Genomic DNA, 15,077 nt, shown 5'->3' with positions numbered 1-15,077 from the left:
CCCCCCATACTCAGGACTATTCTCTGCTTCAGTATCTAGTTACAGAGTGGCTGAACGACAAGGCGGAGAAGCAGGAGTGCCCCATCGAGTGCCCTCTGCGCATTACCACGGACCCAACGGTTCTGGCAACAACCCTCAACATGCTCCCTGGTCTTTCCCACTCCCCGCTGATTTGTACCACCCCCAAACACTACATCCGCTTTGGCTCCCCCTTCAACCCCGAGAGACGCCGCAGGCCTCTGCTGCTGGATGGGATGTACAGTTCCTGTAAAAAGGTGTGTGTGTGCTTACATCATCTCCCTTTGATCCTCTGGCATGCGCCCCCTTTCCTGTGCTCCTGCAGGCCTGTTGAGCCCAGTCCAGTGTAGTCGGTGTCTTCCTGGGTGAGTCGGCCCTGCCCTGAGCTTGGGCATGTAGGCCAAGGCTGATGGAGCTGAGGAGGGGCTTGCTGTGCAATGGTGCTTGTGCTTGGGCTCCCTGTGGGCAGTTTCCACCTCCCCAGAAAACCGAGTGGCAGCAGAGAAGGAAGCTGAATGTGTCTGGGGTGTCCCCAGGACGGGGGAGTGGAGGAAGGGAGGGACACAGGGCTGAGGAGAAGCAGAGAAGAGCCGCCTTCCTTGCATGGACTCACAATGAGAAGCTGCCCTGGAAGCAGTCTGAGGCCAGGGAGCCTGGCTTCTCCAGCTCTGACCAGCGAATTGCTCTCATCCCTTCTGTCGCGCTGGAGCTCAGTCTCTGGAGCCTCCAAGCTGCAGTGGGAGTTCGCCAGTTCCACCCCTGGGATCAGGAGTAGGGGTGTGGAGGGTCCGGTCCCATGGTGCCTGCGCAGATATCACTGCCTCCCCTCTGATGCTCAGGTGTCAGCCCAGCTGAAAGGCCTGGCACCTCAGGCTGGCCCCACCTCTCCCCCCATGGCAGTGGGGAACAGGTGGCTTGGGCAGCTCCGCAGCAGCTGGAGTGCGTGGGTGTTTGATCCTTCAGTGTAACTTCAGGTCATGCCCCAGCAGAGAAAGATGGGTGTTGCCGGCCCTAAATACCAGACTGCGTTCTTACTTGCCTGCCTTAGGCTGGCACTGACCGCGGTGGTCCTGCCTCCGTTTGTGGGTCAGCCGGTTGGATCAGGGGTGGGCAAGATGCTGCCCGGGGCCAGATGTGGCCCACCAGGCTGTTCTATCTGGCCCGTGGAGCCCCTCACAAAATTTAGAAAATTAAGATTAATCTACCCTGGGCTGCCTGTCATGCGGCCCTCGATGGCTTTCCGAAACTCAGTAAGCGGCCCTTTGCCCAAAATAACTGCCTGCCCCTGGATTGGATAGATGGCTCTAGTGGACTGGCCTTCCCTAAGGGTTGGGTCTAAGTCTGTGTTGGGAGTAGTTGCCACAAGCCTGCAGGCCTCTCCCAGGCAAGGGGTTGTGAAATGGGACTTGGTCCCGTTTGTCAGCATTGGTGATGCGCACGGTCAGGGCTTCAGCAGCTGCCTGTCGCCCAGCAGGATGATTCCAGTTGAGTTAGTGACTGTGGACGGGGCGAGCTCCTCTGCTGCCCTTGTTGGAAGAGTGGCACAGTCTGCACAGTAGACATGTCCTCCACATCCTTAGTGCCACCGTCTCTTGAGAGAGCTGCGGCTGGAATCTCCCGTATAGCCGAGATTGGGCTCTCAGGCTGCAGCAAGTGAACGAATTCGGAGCCCACTGTGAGGGTTGGCAGCCTCATCTCTCCAGGGATGATGCTCCACCCCTGCCTGTCTGCAGGGGAAACCAGGCTGTGTATGCTAGTCAGCTGGGAAGCAGCAAGAGGTAGGGACCTTCAGGTAGACTGGCAGATTGCACCTCATTTACAGTCCCTCTTAGCAGAACCATCTGTCCCTGCTTATCCCCCAGTTTCTTTGGGATTTATTTTTGTCTCTCTCTGGGCATCTCAGTGCCTCCCTGGGGGTCCTCTCTGCTTTCCCAGTCTTGGTGCTCTTTAAAAGCTAGCACCAGCACTTAGCGGATGCTTTTTGGTCCTTTCCTTGGGGAATTTCCACTCTTTGGGTCCTTCAGAGAAGTTTTACCTCGCTGCTTCCGTCTTCAATTAATCCCTTGTCACACAGGTAGACCACCCGAAAAAGCAGCCATTACCTCTCTGAGGCACTCCGTTAATGTTACCACTGAAATTACCTGGGTTTGTCCTCTCCTGCTTGGTTGGGAATGACTTAACTGTCCAGTGCTTGATGATTAGTTCCTGGCTGGAGATCGCAGCACACTTGGCATCTTGACTCTGGAAGATCTGGTAATTTAACAAGGAGATGCACAGATTTCCAGTATGTTTCACAGGGACTCTCTGTCTACACCATCCAGTACAGGAAGAGGCTTGTACTTGAAACTTGCTGTTGGTGGTATTGCAGCTAAGTTCAGACTGTCTCCAGGAGTTTCCCTGGGACCGATGGTAATGCGATCCATGCCACTGGCAGTTGCTCAGATCCCTTTTCTAGGTAGTCGTCTGATGCTTCATGTTTTACACCTGTCTGGGGTGGATGCTGGCTTGCGCTCCGCTGACGAGCTAGAGCAGCATTTTCATTCCAGTGCGGCAGATCTGAAAAGGTTTCGTCCTGGCCCTGCTGTCTGAGTGCTCTTCAGTTTGTTGAAAGATGCTTTAAGTTCTTGCAAGGCAACTTCCTTGCAAACTGTTACATTCTTCCATCTTACCTACATTGCCGTAACTGATTTCTGTTTCCAGTGGAGGCCTTCCTAATAGATAGTGACGGCTCTATCTGTTTTTTATTTATTCCTTGGGGTAGTGGGGACGATTTCTTTTTTGCTTTTACTGCTGCTGGTAGTTGTGACCAGTCACCTGCAAGCGTTTCTTTGTAGCTTGGTAGAGTTTCATAACCCCCCTTGGGTTTTTTGTTTTGTTTTTTTTGGCTGCCACATCCACTTCGCAGCCCTGTCTCTTAATATGTTTGGTTCTTTCTTCCTTGAACATTTACCAGGTCTCTGTATTCTCCTTCCATTGGTTCCTCTCCTCTGGCCCCTTAGCTCTGAAGCAGTTTACTTTTGCCTGTTTCCACTCATCTTCCCACCCTTGGAGAATCCAAACATGTCCTCAGCTGCATCACCGTGTGCATTGCTGATGGGTCTCCAAGCCTTCGCTGTCACCAAAGAGGGAATTCAATTCCCATCCAGTCTTTTAATGTTTATAAAGACAGCAAGCAGACGGATTCATGCGTGTTGTCCATGGAGGCTGTTCCGGTATTCCTGCACAGGGGGCTGGGGACCAGGCAGACCTGTGGTTCTCCTAGGTTTCCCAGAACAGCAAAGTGACCTGAGGCAAGCTCCTAGCTGTGTCTCAGTTCACACGTCTGGGCAATGGGGACACTCGGTACGTGTCTGTGCGGTGTGCACATACCTTGTGACTGAGAGATTGGCATCTGTCAGGGCAGTTCAGGCACAGGGCATGTGTCTATCCCAGCGGACATGGAGGTTCAGAAGATTCTGATTCTTAGTGCCCGTGCCCTCCTGCCAGGTCCGTGCCAGTGCAGCCTCTTAAAGAATCGTTGTTACTGCAGAGCAGCGCTTCTGTTCTCCTCGTGTACATGTCAGTGAAGCTCCTGTCCCAGGCCCAGCCTGTCTGGTGCGTGTGAACTCGGATACTTTAGTGCAGGAGCCCACATGCAGTGTTGCAGGAGTCCCGTGAGAGGCCAGAGTGTGTAAGGGGCTGCATTCTGTCCCTCCAGGAGTCAGCAGCCATTTGATGGACTTCCTCAGCAAGCAGTCTGTCTGAGCACAAGTGGCAGCTGTAGAAATCCAACTGCAGGTCATCATCCCATCAGCGGGGGCTCTGCTGCTTGACCTGCTTGTCATCCAGAATGACAGCGGATATCCACGGCTGTGTTCCAGAGAGGCTGTGAGCCTTGTTGCTTTTCTTCTGCAGTGGAACTGAAACCTCTTCTGCACCTTCTCAGGGTTTTCACTAATACCCACGGTGTCTGCTAGAGCCAGGAGAAGCCAGGTCAGACTTACCTGCCTGTCTCCCTGCTGACCAAGGCAGCGACTGCCACAGTGAGCTGTGGAAAGAGAGCTCCTCCCTTGCAGGTTCAGGACCTCCTGTCGCAGGTCTTCTGTCCTGGGGTTCTACAGGGCAAAATAGTCCAGCACACTTGGTCTCAGGACCTATTAACTGCAGCTAAAATTCTCTAGACTTTAATGTAGCTCAGTGTGGGTCCATCTAGCAGCATTAAGCAGGTCACCCAGCACTGTAGTCAGACTAGTCTTCTCTAGTTTGAAGTACCACACAAATGATTAAGGGCTTGGAGGACAAACCTTATGAGGAAAGACTAAGGGATCTGGGACTGTTCATCCTGGGGAGGGAAAGACTGAGGTGGGACTTAGTGGCCATCTGTAAGTGTGTAAGGGGTGAATATCAGGAGCTGGGGGAAAAAGCGTTTGCTAGGGTGCCCCAGGGGATGGCAAAGAGCAATGGCCGTAAACTGTTAGAGGATGGGTTTCAGGCTGCATGTAGGGAACAACTTCATGGTAAGGGTGACCAGAATCTGGACTAGACTTCCCAGGGAGATAGTGCAGTCCCCAACCTTGGAAGTCCTCCAAATGGAGACTGGACAGACAGTTTGCTGGGATCGTTTGATCTCAGCAGTATTCTTGCCCAGAGCGGGAGGGTTGGACTCTTATCTTTTGAAGTCCTTCCAGCCCTTAATTTCTATGATTCTTATCAGGTGGCACGACACTTCTGAAGAGCCTCAGTATACAGGCTCTGTTGTGGGACCACAGCCTCACCCCTTTGGCTTATGAGGAGCCCCTGTTGGATGCTCTTTCTGCTGTTGCTCTCACAACAGTAGCCGTCTCCTTAGCCAGGAGAGAAGCAAGCTTCAGGCTCTCGTGGTGGAGCTCCCACACACTGTATTCCACACAGATCTGGTACCAAGACCTGCCAGAAAATTGCATCCCCGGGCAGTTCAGAATGACACTTGTAGCAGTGGGTGAGGTCCCCTGTGCTCTTCCCGAAGTGGTACTCTATGCTGGGGAAGGAACAACTCTGCGCTCTGGATACATCTAGAGCTCGACAGTACTGAAGTGACAGAACCATTTCTTTCAGACTCTGCTAATGCATATTTCTGGCTACTCCAAGAGACAGATGTTTTCATCTCAAAGACAGTCAAGGTAGCACTTTTTTCTGTCCCATTGTATTGCCAGGATTCCCCTCCTATACGTGAAGCAGGGCCTTGTCCAGAAGGCAGATTTTTAAGGCAAATTCTAAATACTTACACTTCCATTAGCTCAATTTTTCAAATAACACCTGACCTTAAAACTCCCTAACTGCTGGGTTTCGTGCCTCCTACCTTCTAAAGAGGTCTTTACCCTTCCATTGCAGACAGGTTTGTAACCTTTAGCACCTGTCTCATCGAGCATTCCTCTTCAAAGCCATTCATAAGTCTTTGGGCTCAGCCTTCACATCTCCATCACACCAGTGTTCTTCCCAAAAAGAAGATGGAGCCTGACACTGCGCTCCTGTGCGAGTCCTGCAGCAGTTCCTGTGAAGCGGCAGAGAGACTGCATAATGACATGGTCTTGTTCTGTTGCAGCGTTGGATGAAGCAAGCCCTGGAAGAAGGGATGACTCAAACCTCATCAGCTCCACAAGAAAACAGAACCCAGTGTCTATACCAAAGCAATGAGAGCAGCAACTCTTCCAGCATCTGCAAGGACAACACAGGTACGTGTCCAGCATGTGGTGAACTCATAGGCTGGTGAGGCTAGCTGATGCATGGATTGAAAGCAAGGCTTTGGAAGTGTGTGCTGTAGCAGGGTGTACTCCCCCTGGCAGATGCAGGAGCCCTTTTCCTCATCTCAACCAGGCCCTTTATTATATCCCTTTGGCTTGTCTCCAGAGAACACAAAGCCTTTCACGCGCAGGCAAACGAGTGCGGCTTCTCTTCACAGCAACCCAGCAGTGAACATGTAGACCAGCTTCTGGCTCCTCTGCAGGCCTCAGGCCCAAAGTGTGCTCTGGCCCAGGCCGCGGGCCTCAGCCTTGCGGCCTTCCTCTCTCCGTCTGCCCATTTCTCTACAGACCCTGGGAGAGGGGCATCTCTGGTGTGGTGCGTGTCCATTGGCTTCTGCACCTCCTCTCTCCTTCCTCTCCCCAGCCTCCCTTCCTGGGGAGCCTCTTATTTCCTGTGGCCAGCCAGTTACCCATGTCAGCTGGCCAGCCTTCCTTAGCAGGCTTGCAGTCCCCTTGCTTGTCTGCAGCTGGGTGGCAGCTTCTGGACTAGCTGCCTGGTGCAGCTCCTTGCCAGCAGGCGCAGCCTGCTTCATGCACTAGCACGTGCTGGCACAGGACAGTGGCTGGTGAGAAATGCTGCATGTCCATTTCCCCAGGTCCCTTCTAGCGAGAGGTTGCCTGCACTGCCCCAATACCTTACGGCAGCGGGATGGTACTGGACCTTGCAAAATGATCATCAGGGTCGTATAGTACAGTTCCAAGGAGACCAGTGCCATCCCTCTGAGCATGATGCCATTAGAATGGCAGCTGGATAGTCTAATCTGTGCTGAGAATTAACAGTTGGTAGAGGATTGTGCAGCAGGTACCTAAAATACTGGCATTTAAATCTGAGAAAAGCAATAGCAGAGTTGTTAAATAGTTCACTTGCATCTGTCTTTACAGAGGAAGAGGGCGGAGATCTGCCCAAGTCAGGAATCAGTTTTCCAAGGACGACAGACGAGCAGTTAGACAGTGTACAATTAACACCAGAGTTGGTTATTAAAAGGTTAGATGCGTTTAATGTGAACAAAGCAGGAGATTTTGAATAATGCACATCCCTGAGCAAGACCTGAAAGGGGTGAGCAAGACCATTAGGGAAATTCTAAAGGGCAAAGCCAAGTGAATTGTTTGGTGTCAGAGCCTGAGACTTGGGAAAGGTCAAACATAACAGCATGCCTTCACAAAAGTCACAAGACCAGCAACCTGGGAGAGGCCCGTTCCTAGGATTTCCCCACAACTGGCATTCCTCTCTCTCAGGCCTGGTAGCTGAGGCCCTGTGGAGCCAGCTGGCAAGGGAGTGTCTGGAAGTTCCCTTGTGAAGTGGCTGGAACATGAGGAGGGACTTGCTGCTTGGAGATGGTGTAGGTTGAGGTTGACAGGATTCGGTGGTGCAGGCGAATGGCTGTCGATTGAGCCCAGGGTCAGGGAAGTAGGAAGCTGGGAGCAGAAAATGGAGGGCAGCGGAGCTGTAGCCTGCCCCAGAGGGAAAGGGGTTGGGAGCAGTGTCCAGTGGATCAGAGACTTCGTGCATGATGGCGCTGACCTGGCCGAGGGGCTGGGTATATAGGTGACCCTTGCATGGGACAGTGCGAGGGGCGAGGGACATGCAGGCAGTTTCCAAAGGGAGGCAGAGGGGGAGGGGTCACTGGGTCACAGTGGGAAAGAAGGTCAGTGGTGCCCGGTGTAACAGGCTGCTTGGACTGAGCCTGGTGCACCGAGGCCTGAGGTGAGGAAGCAGCAGAACTGGCAGCCCGAACACCTGTGCGAGAGCCTGGCCCTGAAGGAAGGGAAGGCCTGGGGGAACAGAGGAGACTCGCAGTCGCCAGGTCAGGACCTGTTCCAGCTGGGAAGGAGCTCAAAAGCCTGCAAGGAGAGTGGACACGGGAGAGGTGCAGAGCACGGGGCAGCTGGGGGCCAGTGGGAGGCTCCTCGGGAGATGCGTGAGAGCAGAGGCTGGGTACAGCAGAGCCAACGAGGCAGCATGTGCCAGGCAGAGAAGTTGCCCGGGCTGGGGCTGCGGGGTGGGCATAGCGTACTGATGTTGGGGGGGAGATGGAGGCTGTGGTGGGAGGTGGTGCTGAGCTGACCAAAACCTTCCCTGGCCCGCAGCCTGAGGAGCCGTGCAGTTCCAGCAGCATCACAGCTTGCTTCTGCCTTCACCACGCTGGTCTTAGACCGCCGAAGGCTGCTGGACACTTCCCAGAGAAGCGCAGCCCGGCTCTGTGCCCTGAGAAGTTCACCAGCAGTGGGGTAAACGAAGAGGCCCTGCACCTCAGAGCAGTGCGGAGGGTCAGGGTCTTTCTCAGTGGGAATGATCGCTCCTGGGGCTGTATTTATCCGGGCTGCCGAGATCAGCTGGGGAGAACTGAGCTGCACCGTGGTTCATCTGTGACGTGCCAGCGTAGAGTTTTTTCTTGTCTTTTGTCAGGTGGAGGCCCTCAGAGGCAACCTCTCTCCTTGTTCCAGCCTCTCTGGCTCCTTCCCGCAGTGGGCTTTGACCTTTCCCACATTCCACTTCTAGCACTTGGACTGTTAGTCTTCCTTCGTGACACGCAGCTCTGATTTCCAGACTTGCGTAGCGCCACCTCTTCTGGGGCTGGAGCGTGGGTGCTGGTGCCGCCTCAGCCGTCGGGGTCTGGAATGGGCGGGCTGCCGCCGGGGTGAGGGGCAGGGCAAGTGGCAGTGCAGCACGATGCTCCATGCAGTTCATGTTCTGCAGACTTGCTGAGCCCCCTGAAGAAGTGGAAGTCCCGCTATCTGATGGAGCAGAATGTTACCAAGTTGCTGAGGCCTCTGTCTCCTGTCACGCCTCCGCCTCCTGTCCCTTCCGTTCCTGGCTCCATGAGCCCACAGCTTCCCACTCCCTGCTCGTCCGTGCCGGGAGAGGAGGAGTGTCGCAATGGTTATGGCATGATGTTCTCGCCCATTCCCTCCCTGGCTGCGAGTCGCTGCAATACTCCACTACAGTTTGAGGTAAGTCTGGGTAGAGGACCACGCACTCAGGACGTGGGTGGACAAGAGCATGTGCGTGTACCTGGGGCTGTGCTGGGGGCTCCTGCCTTCACGCCTACGGTTGGGTTCCTAGCTAAGACTCGCAGCGCCCCACTGCAGGGCAGCTGGTGCCTTTATCCTCTGTTCTGCCTGTGGCTGTAGCCACTCTTGCTCCTGGAAGCTGTCAGAGATGTGTGGGCTCCTTCTCTCTTCCCCCCCCTTACATGCCCCTCTGCTGTGCAGCAGCCCCTCACTCTCCCAGGACAACACCTTGGTTTCTGCTCCCTTTCTCTCTGGACATGGCATGTCAGCTGTCAGGTTTTCCAGAGACCACCCACTCACCCTGCATCCTGCCCAGCTGCAGGCCCCTTTCCCATTGCAGCCTTCTGAAACACCATGGTTTCCCTCCCTGCCTTGTGAGGATCCACACCCCCAAGCTCCCTGCGAGCGTCAGGCATCCCCTCCCTCCCTTCTGCATGTACCATGCACTTACCCAGGCCTTGCGGGTATTGGAGATTCAGGTCCCAGCAGCCCCGGGACTGCCTGTAGTTCTCTGTGCCCAGCGTTGAGTGTCCCTTTGTATTTCCCCACTCCATATATACCTTTGATTTTTGTGGTGGCTTCCGCCTGCAGAATTGTAGGACGTGTTGGAGCCCAGCAGGGTAAGCGCCCATCCTGTCTGGAGCTTCCTCGTCTACTGTGTCACATTGCACCCCTGTGGCCGTGACCAGCAGTAGTGCAGGAGGTGCCAGGGCTTTGGAGTTCCGTCCTTTCCAGTATTGCTTCTCCTTCAGCAGTGGGACTCACCAAACCTGACGCTGCCTCCAGCATGAGCCTCCAAGCCCACCCAGGAGCACTCAGTGCAGTGAATGCCCACCTGCCCACTGGTGTGAGACTGCTCTGCAGAGATCCCTGCTCTGCCCAGCAGCAGTGCAGGCAGCCTCCGTTGCTGAAGTCTTGTTGCTTAGTGCTTGCATTTTCACTTTGAGAGCTCTTTTTTGGGAGCTGCTGTGGAGGGGGGTTGCACAACTTAGCGGACAGCCTTGTTGAGCACTGCAGAGGGGCTGGAAGTGATTTGGGAATGGAACTGGAGCTGGAAACTGCTCCTGGGCTCTGCTGTGCTTTGAGGTGGAAGTTGGGGGTGAGTGCCAGGCACTGGGCGTCCAGCTACAGACTTGCAGTCCCGTGTTCAGTGCTGTTGTCTCTTCCTGGTGCAGTGTGCAGCAGAAGTGTGACCACAGGGATGGAAACCTTCCACCTTCCCAGGCTGCCTCCTTCCCTCTGGGACAGGAGCCTAGCAGCTTTGTAGACCACAGTTGTCTATGTTCAGGCTTCGAAGGCCCACCCAGTGCTGCTCATTTATAACACTTCGTGTCATGTCTGTTCCACTCAGTTGTCACCAGTTCTAATGTGAGAGAATGCATCTTGCCATGTATACAGATTGCATGCTTCAGTCCCATGACCACAGCTTCCAGGGGAAGAGAGCTGCAGACAGGTCTTCAATCTGTTGTCAGTGGCACTGGTTCCTTGTGAGAGAGCTGATGGTGATGATGAGCCATTGGTCTGGGGGAATCAGGTGCCTTTCTAAACCCTGGTGTGAGTCCTGAAGAGTTAGGCTAAAAGTGCCACTTTTGCAGAGCTACTTTCTGAATCAGTCAGCTGCAGCTGCTCCTCTGGGGAACTTGTCCCACAAACTCCAGAAGCCACTAGCAGGTCAGGTGCTCAGAGGCAAGAGGCTGAGTTAACTCTAGACCAGCTGAGCCTAGAACGGCTGGGCAAAATGCGGCCCGGGGGCTGGATGCGGCCCGCCAGGCCGTTCTGTCTGTTCCATGGGGCCACTAAAACATTTAGAAAAATTAATATTTACCTGCCCCTGGCTGCCTGTCATGCAGCCCTCTGGCTTGCCAAAACTAAGCGGCCTTCCGCCTGAAATAATTGCCCACCCCGGCCTAGAAGCATACCTCTCTGGGCTTGATTGGAATAGGGACTTTGAGAGTGGGGACCTGCACGTGCTGTCCCCATGGAATCCACCCATCACGTTGTCGTAGCTGGCCAGCGAGGTTCTGAGTTCACACCGCTTGGTAGAGTATTCCTGGTTGCAAGGGTCAGGCCAGCCTTTTCCCCATGTCCCTGGTGGTGCCCGCCACCTGAGAGCCTCCCTCTCTGCCCTTGTTGCAGGGGTGCTCTGTAATGTCCTTGCATTAGGCAGACCGCCCTCCTTCGTTTGCACGCGGTGGCAATCCTGGCAGTTGTCTCACTCAGTTGGCACCTGACCTAACCGAAGAGGAAGCTTGGGGTGACTGAAGGCACCGTCTTCATTTTCCTCCAGTGTGGAATCTCATTTCAGTTGCCTTTGGCTCAGGCAGGATCAAACCTTGCACACCAGCCTCCTCACATCATTGGACTAAAGGCATACATGGATTGCTTTATATTTCCTGGTGCAACCCCCTTGGCAGCATCAGTGGGAATATAAGGAAGCAGATACTTCTCTGTCTAACATCTCTTCTGTTCTCTGGTTTGGATACTAAGTTGTGGCATGGAACATGATAACCCCATCCTGTCTTTGCTTCCAGGAAGATTTAGAAACTCCCTAACCCACTGAGTCGCCCTCTAATCCCTGGGCAGGTCCCTCGGGGCAGCCTTCATGTAGAATAGCTGTGGCTAACCTCTGTGCTTATTTTTATTTTATTATTTTGCTTCTTGACTTTTTAAGTAGATGAATAACAAGATGCTTTTCCCTCCTCTAGAACGTATCCTCCCCTGAGAGTTCCCCTGCGCATAGGCCCGAGTCCCTGTCACCAGAGGTAGTTATCACACCATCTCAATCGCGCTCACGGCTGCGTGTGTGTGTGTGTGCGTGCACAAGGGAGGGTGGAAGGAGGGTGAGGAGTCCGTGAAGGAGAATGAAAGGATGGGAGTGGGCCAGATGGGGCACGAGTCGGAGCAAAGCTGAGAAGAGACAGCAGGGTTATTGGAGACAACAGGCAACCAGCTGGAATGGCTTGAGGAGCAGGCATGCATAGACCATCCTGCAGGTGGGGGGATGGAGGCAGTGTGAAGAATTGTCTCGGTTATTGAGGTACAGGGCAAAGGGCTGGCCCCACAAACACCAGTCAGCATCAGTCTCCACTCCACAGATGTGGTTTGTGTAGTGCCTTCGCCCCTGGCGATAAAGGAGCAGTGTGGGTGCTGGAATGGGAGGTCCCCTCACAGGCTTGAACTGAAGGTCCCTGGAGCAATGGGAACTTTGCAGAGCCTTCTGTATTTTCATGGCTGGTGTTTTGATCAGCTTCTGAGCATGTGCCATTCTTGACCTGCTCTGTTCAGCATGAACCAGTGCATGCACAGTCCCAGGGAAAGACAGTCCAGGTGACTGCCCAGCGGTCAAAGGGCCAGAGGAGGGGAAGCAGTCATGGCCCCTCCTGCAGGTCTAGCAGCGGCAGGGGGTTCGCTAGTGCTGGAGCCCAGCTGGTGCTCCAGACACAGTACAGGGCTGCACTCCCGTCCTCATGCAGCCTCATGCAGCAGGTTCTGGGAAGCTGTGAGTGCTTGGGGCTGTGATGCAGGAGGAAGGGCACAGCTGCATGTTGTCTTTCCTGAGCCCTGCAGCATGGCAGAGGGGACGCAGTCAAGTCTCTGGCCAGGAGGTTCCTCGGAGGGGATGCACTGGGGCAGGGGGCGAGGGTGTTGTCTTGGGGGAAGGGACTGCCAGATGCCGTGAATGGAGTGAAGGGGCCTCAGAGGCCAGATCTTGCTGTGGGCCAGTGCAGAGCAAGTAGGAGGAAGCGAGCTTGGCGCTCCTAGGCAGTGCGCAGCTGGGGAGGGATTGGGACAGCAGAGAAGTGGCTGATGGGGCAGCCAGCGAGTCGTCAGGGCCCGTGACTCGGGCTGTCCTTTCCAGAATGGAGCTGGCAGATAGCACTGCATCTCCGCAGCGGTGCCGAAGGGCACAGGCAAATTGAAGATATCAGCAAGTACCTGGGGACAAGTGCTAGGGTCATTGCTCCGTTTACAGAAAGAGCAATTGAAGGGAAAGGGTTTTGCAGACTGGACAGCACTGAATTCGCCTCTCATCCTCAATTCCCAGCTGGGCACATCTAGAAAGACTTCAGGGCAGTGCAGGGAAGGGCTGGGGCAGGCGAGGAGCTGAAAGCAGTGTTGTCATTGCATCAAGTGCTTTTGGACTTGACCTTTTTCTCTCCCACCTGTCTGCCCGTGTCCCCGATTCCCCCTCCCCTTCACCCCTCTGTTCTCATTGGATTTTCTAGCTCTGCCTTCGAACGGACATGGATTTGGCAAAGGGCGGATACCTGGATGCTGGTGCAAACACCTGCCCAGAAAGGTCGTCGCTGCTCAACTCTGGGCACTCTGACCTGGCTTCACAGGCCTCCATCCCCTCAGCTCTGCTTTAGAGACCCGCTCCCCGGGAAAGAGCGGGGAAGCACAGCTGCTGCTACGGAACTCAGATCAGGCTTTTCGGACAGAGTTTAACTTAATGTATGCCTTCTCACCCTTGAACGCGATGCCCCGTGTAGACGGTTTGTTGCGGGGGTCTGCTCAGGTCGGGGAGAAAAAGCCTTCCAGTTCAGAAGCGGGTTGCTGCAACTCTCCTGTGGACGGATACTTCAGCAGACACGAGCCTGGGCTGCTTAAAGAAATGGTGCATGGATCCATGTCTCCCTGTGGCGAGAAGGCTTGCGAAGGAGTCAAATCTGCCCCACAGAACCCACCACAAAGGAAGAAGGCAAGTACCCCCTGCTGACGGTGTCTGCAGGCAACGGGCATTGAGAGAAGCAGTACATACCAGTGAGGGCAAAAAAACAGGCCAGAAGGGCCGAGAGAGCAGATCTGCAGACAGAATTCGGCTAAGTGAGATGAACTGAGGAGCAAAGGTGGAAAGGCCCTGGGGGAGGGGGTAGAAAATTAGGTGAGGGCTTTTTTTAATGAGCTGCGGGTGGGCCCAGTGACATGATCACGCCCTGGAGCAAGGAGAGAGGAAAGCCCCCTCTGTGATAAAGTAACAGAACACGGACAGCTTGGCTAGTGGTGATCGAACTGAATCACAGCCCCATAGGGATGGCTGGAGAGGGGAAGCAGGAGCCAGAGTTACTGAGGAGAGAGGAAGGAGCTGGGCCGGAGCCAGCAGCCATGGGACAGTGTTCAGAGAGGTGTAGGCTGCTTCTTTGGGATGCTTGTTGATATTGAAACGGAATGGTCTTCCCAGGGAAGGGATGGCACCCCCATCGCGTGGTCTTAGGGTGCTCAGATCCACACTAGTCAGTGTTACCAGCAAATGCTTCGCTGGGCGGTGGGTTAATGCCCACGTGGGACTGAATCTGGCACGGTTGGGATGAAGTGGAAGGGGCATACCTAGCTGGGGGGCACTTGGTTTTTTCAGAACGTATATTGATGGAGCATGCCTGTACACATCTGCCAAGCCACAGCAATGGCTCTTTCAGCAGTTACATCTTTTGCATAAAAGTAATTTCTGTTACTCCTCCCAGCATCTATGCGTTCTCCCGCACGGGGCTTATTTCCTGCTCTGGGATGCACTTGCTGTGTGACTTCTGCATGAGTCATTCAGTCTCTGCCTCTGTCCCCTCACGTAGACCAGGGCTTTTCCTGCTGGCTTCAGGAGGGGAAGCTTCACTCATGCTTGCAAAGTGCTTTGAGGTCCCTTGCAAATCATCACTTGTTTTCTGTGGGGCACTGTGCTACTAGCTCAACAGCCCATGTCCTGCAGGCCTCAGCAGCCAAGCCACGTGTATTTGCGTAGTTAGTCAGTGCTTCTGGGACGGCGTCTGAGGGGTCAGGGGAATGCACCATCGGGGGCTTGCCGGGTAGCTGGTTTCTTTGTTTCCCAGGCTCACAGCTGCGTCTGTCTCCCAGGTCTCTCTGCTGGAATACCGCAAGCGGAAACAAGAAGCCAAGGAGGGTGGTGACTCAGTGCGGTGCACAGGGACTCCTACCCGGCAAGGCAGCAGCTGTGTGACCGACACGGATGCCAGCAGCCTGCAGGGCTCAGCACGTCGGACCCCGTCCTCCCCTCAAAGCAGCTTCTCCCCTTCTCATCCCTCCCTGCCTCATGTTGAGGAGATCAGCCCGCCAGACCCAAGAGGAGCTAGTTCCTCGACATTGCTCTGCAAGTCCCAGGACAGCATCAGCAGCAGGTGGTGAGTGTTAGCTGTCTGTGCACAACTAGAGTTGCTTTGCAGGAAACAGGCCAGATTCTTTCCCGGGGTCTCTCCCATTGAGATGTGCATCAGGACCTGCAAGCTAAGTGCAGTCACAGAGGCAGAAGGCACAGCCTGTGTACCCCTGGGTTCAGCA

At 54.6% G+C, this 15,077-nt stretch overlaps 1 protein-coding gene across 1 annotated transcript in view; it reads left to right on the top strand.

The window, feature by feature from the left end:
* Positions 1-15,077, top strand: part of SETD5 (SET domain containing 5) — a 58,857-nt gene that overhangs the window by 35,801 nt on the left and 7,979 nt on the right. The window contains 7 exon segments of the mRNA XM_006036623.3: positions 33-275; positions 5,579-5,708; positions 8,476-8,729; positions 11,495-11,551; positions 13,016-13,135; positions 13,138-13,491; positions 14,637-14,920. Of these exon segments, the coding sequence (XP_006036685.2) occupies positions 33-275; positions 5,579-5,708; positions 8,476-8,729; positions 11,495-11,551; positions 13,016-13,135; positions 13,138-13,491; positions 14,637-14,920 (1,442 nt within the window).

Source organism: Alligator sinensis, unplaced genomic scaffold (assembly GCF_000455745.1).
Source record: "Alligator sinensis unplaced genomic scaffold, ASM45574v1 scaffold469_2, whole genome shotgun sequence".
Taxonomy (NCBI): Eukaryota; Metazoa; Chordata; order Crocodylia; family Alligatoridae; genus Alligator; species Alligator sinensis.
Note: the sequence above shows the minus strand (reverse complement) of the source record. Positions and strands in the feature narration are given on the sequence as shown.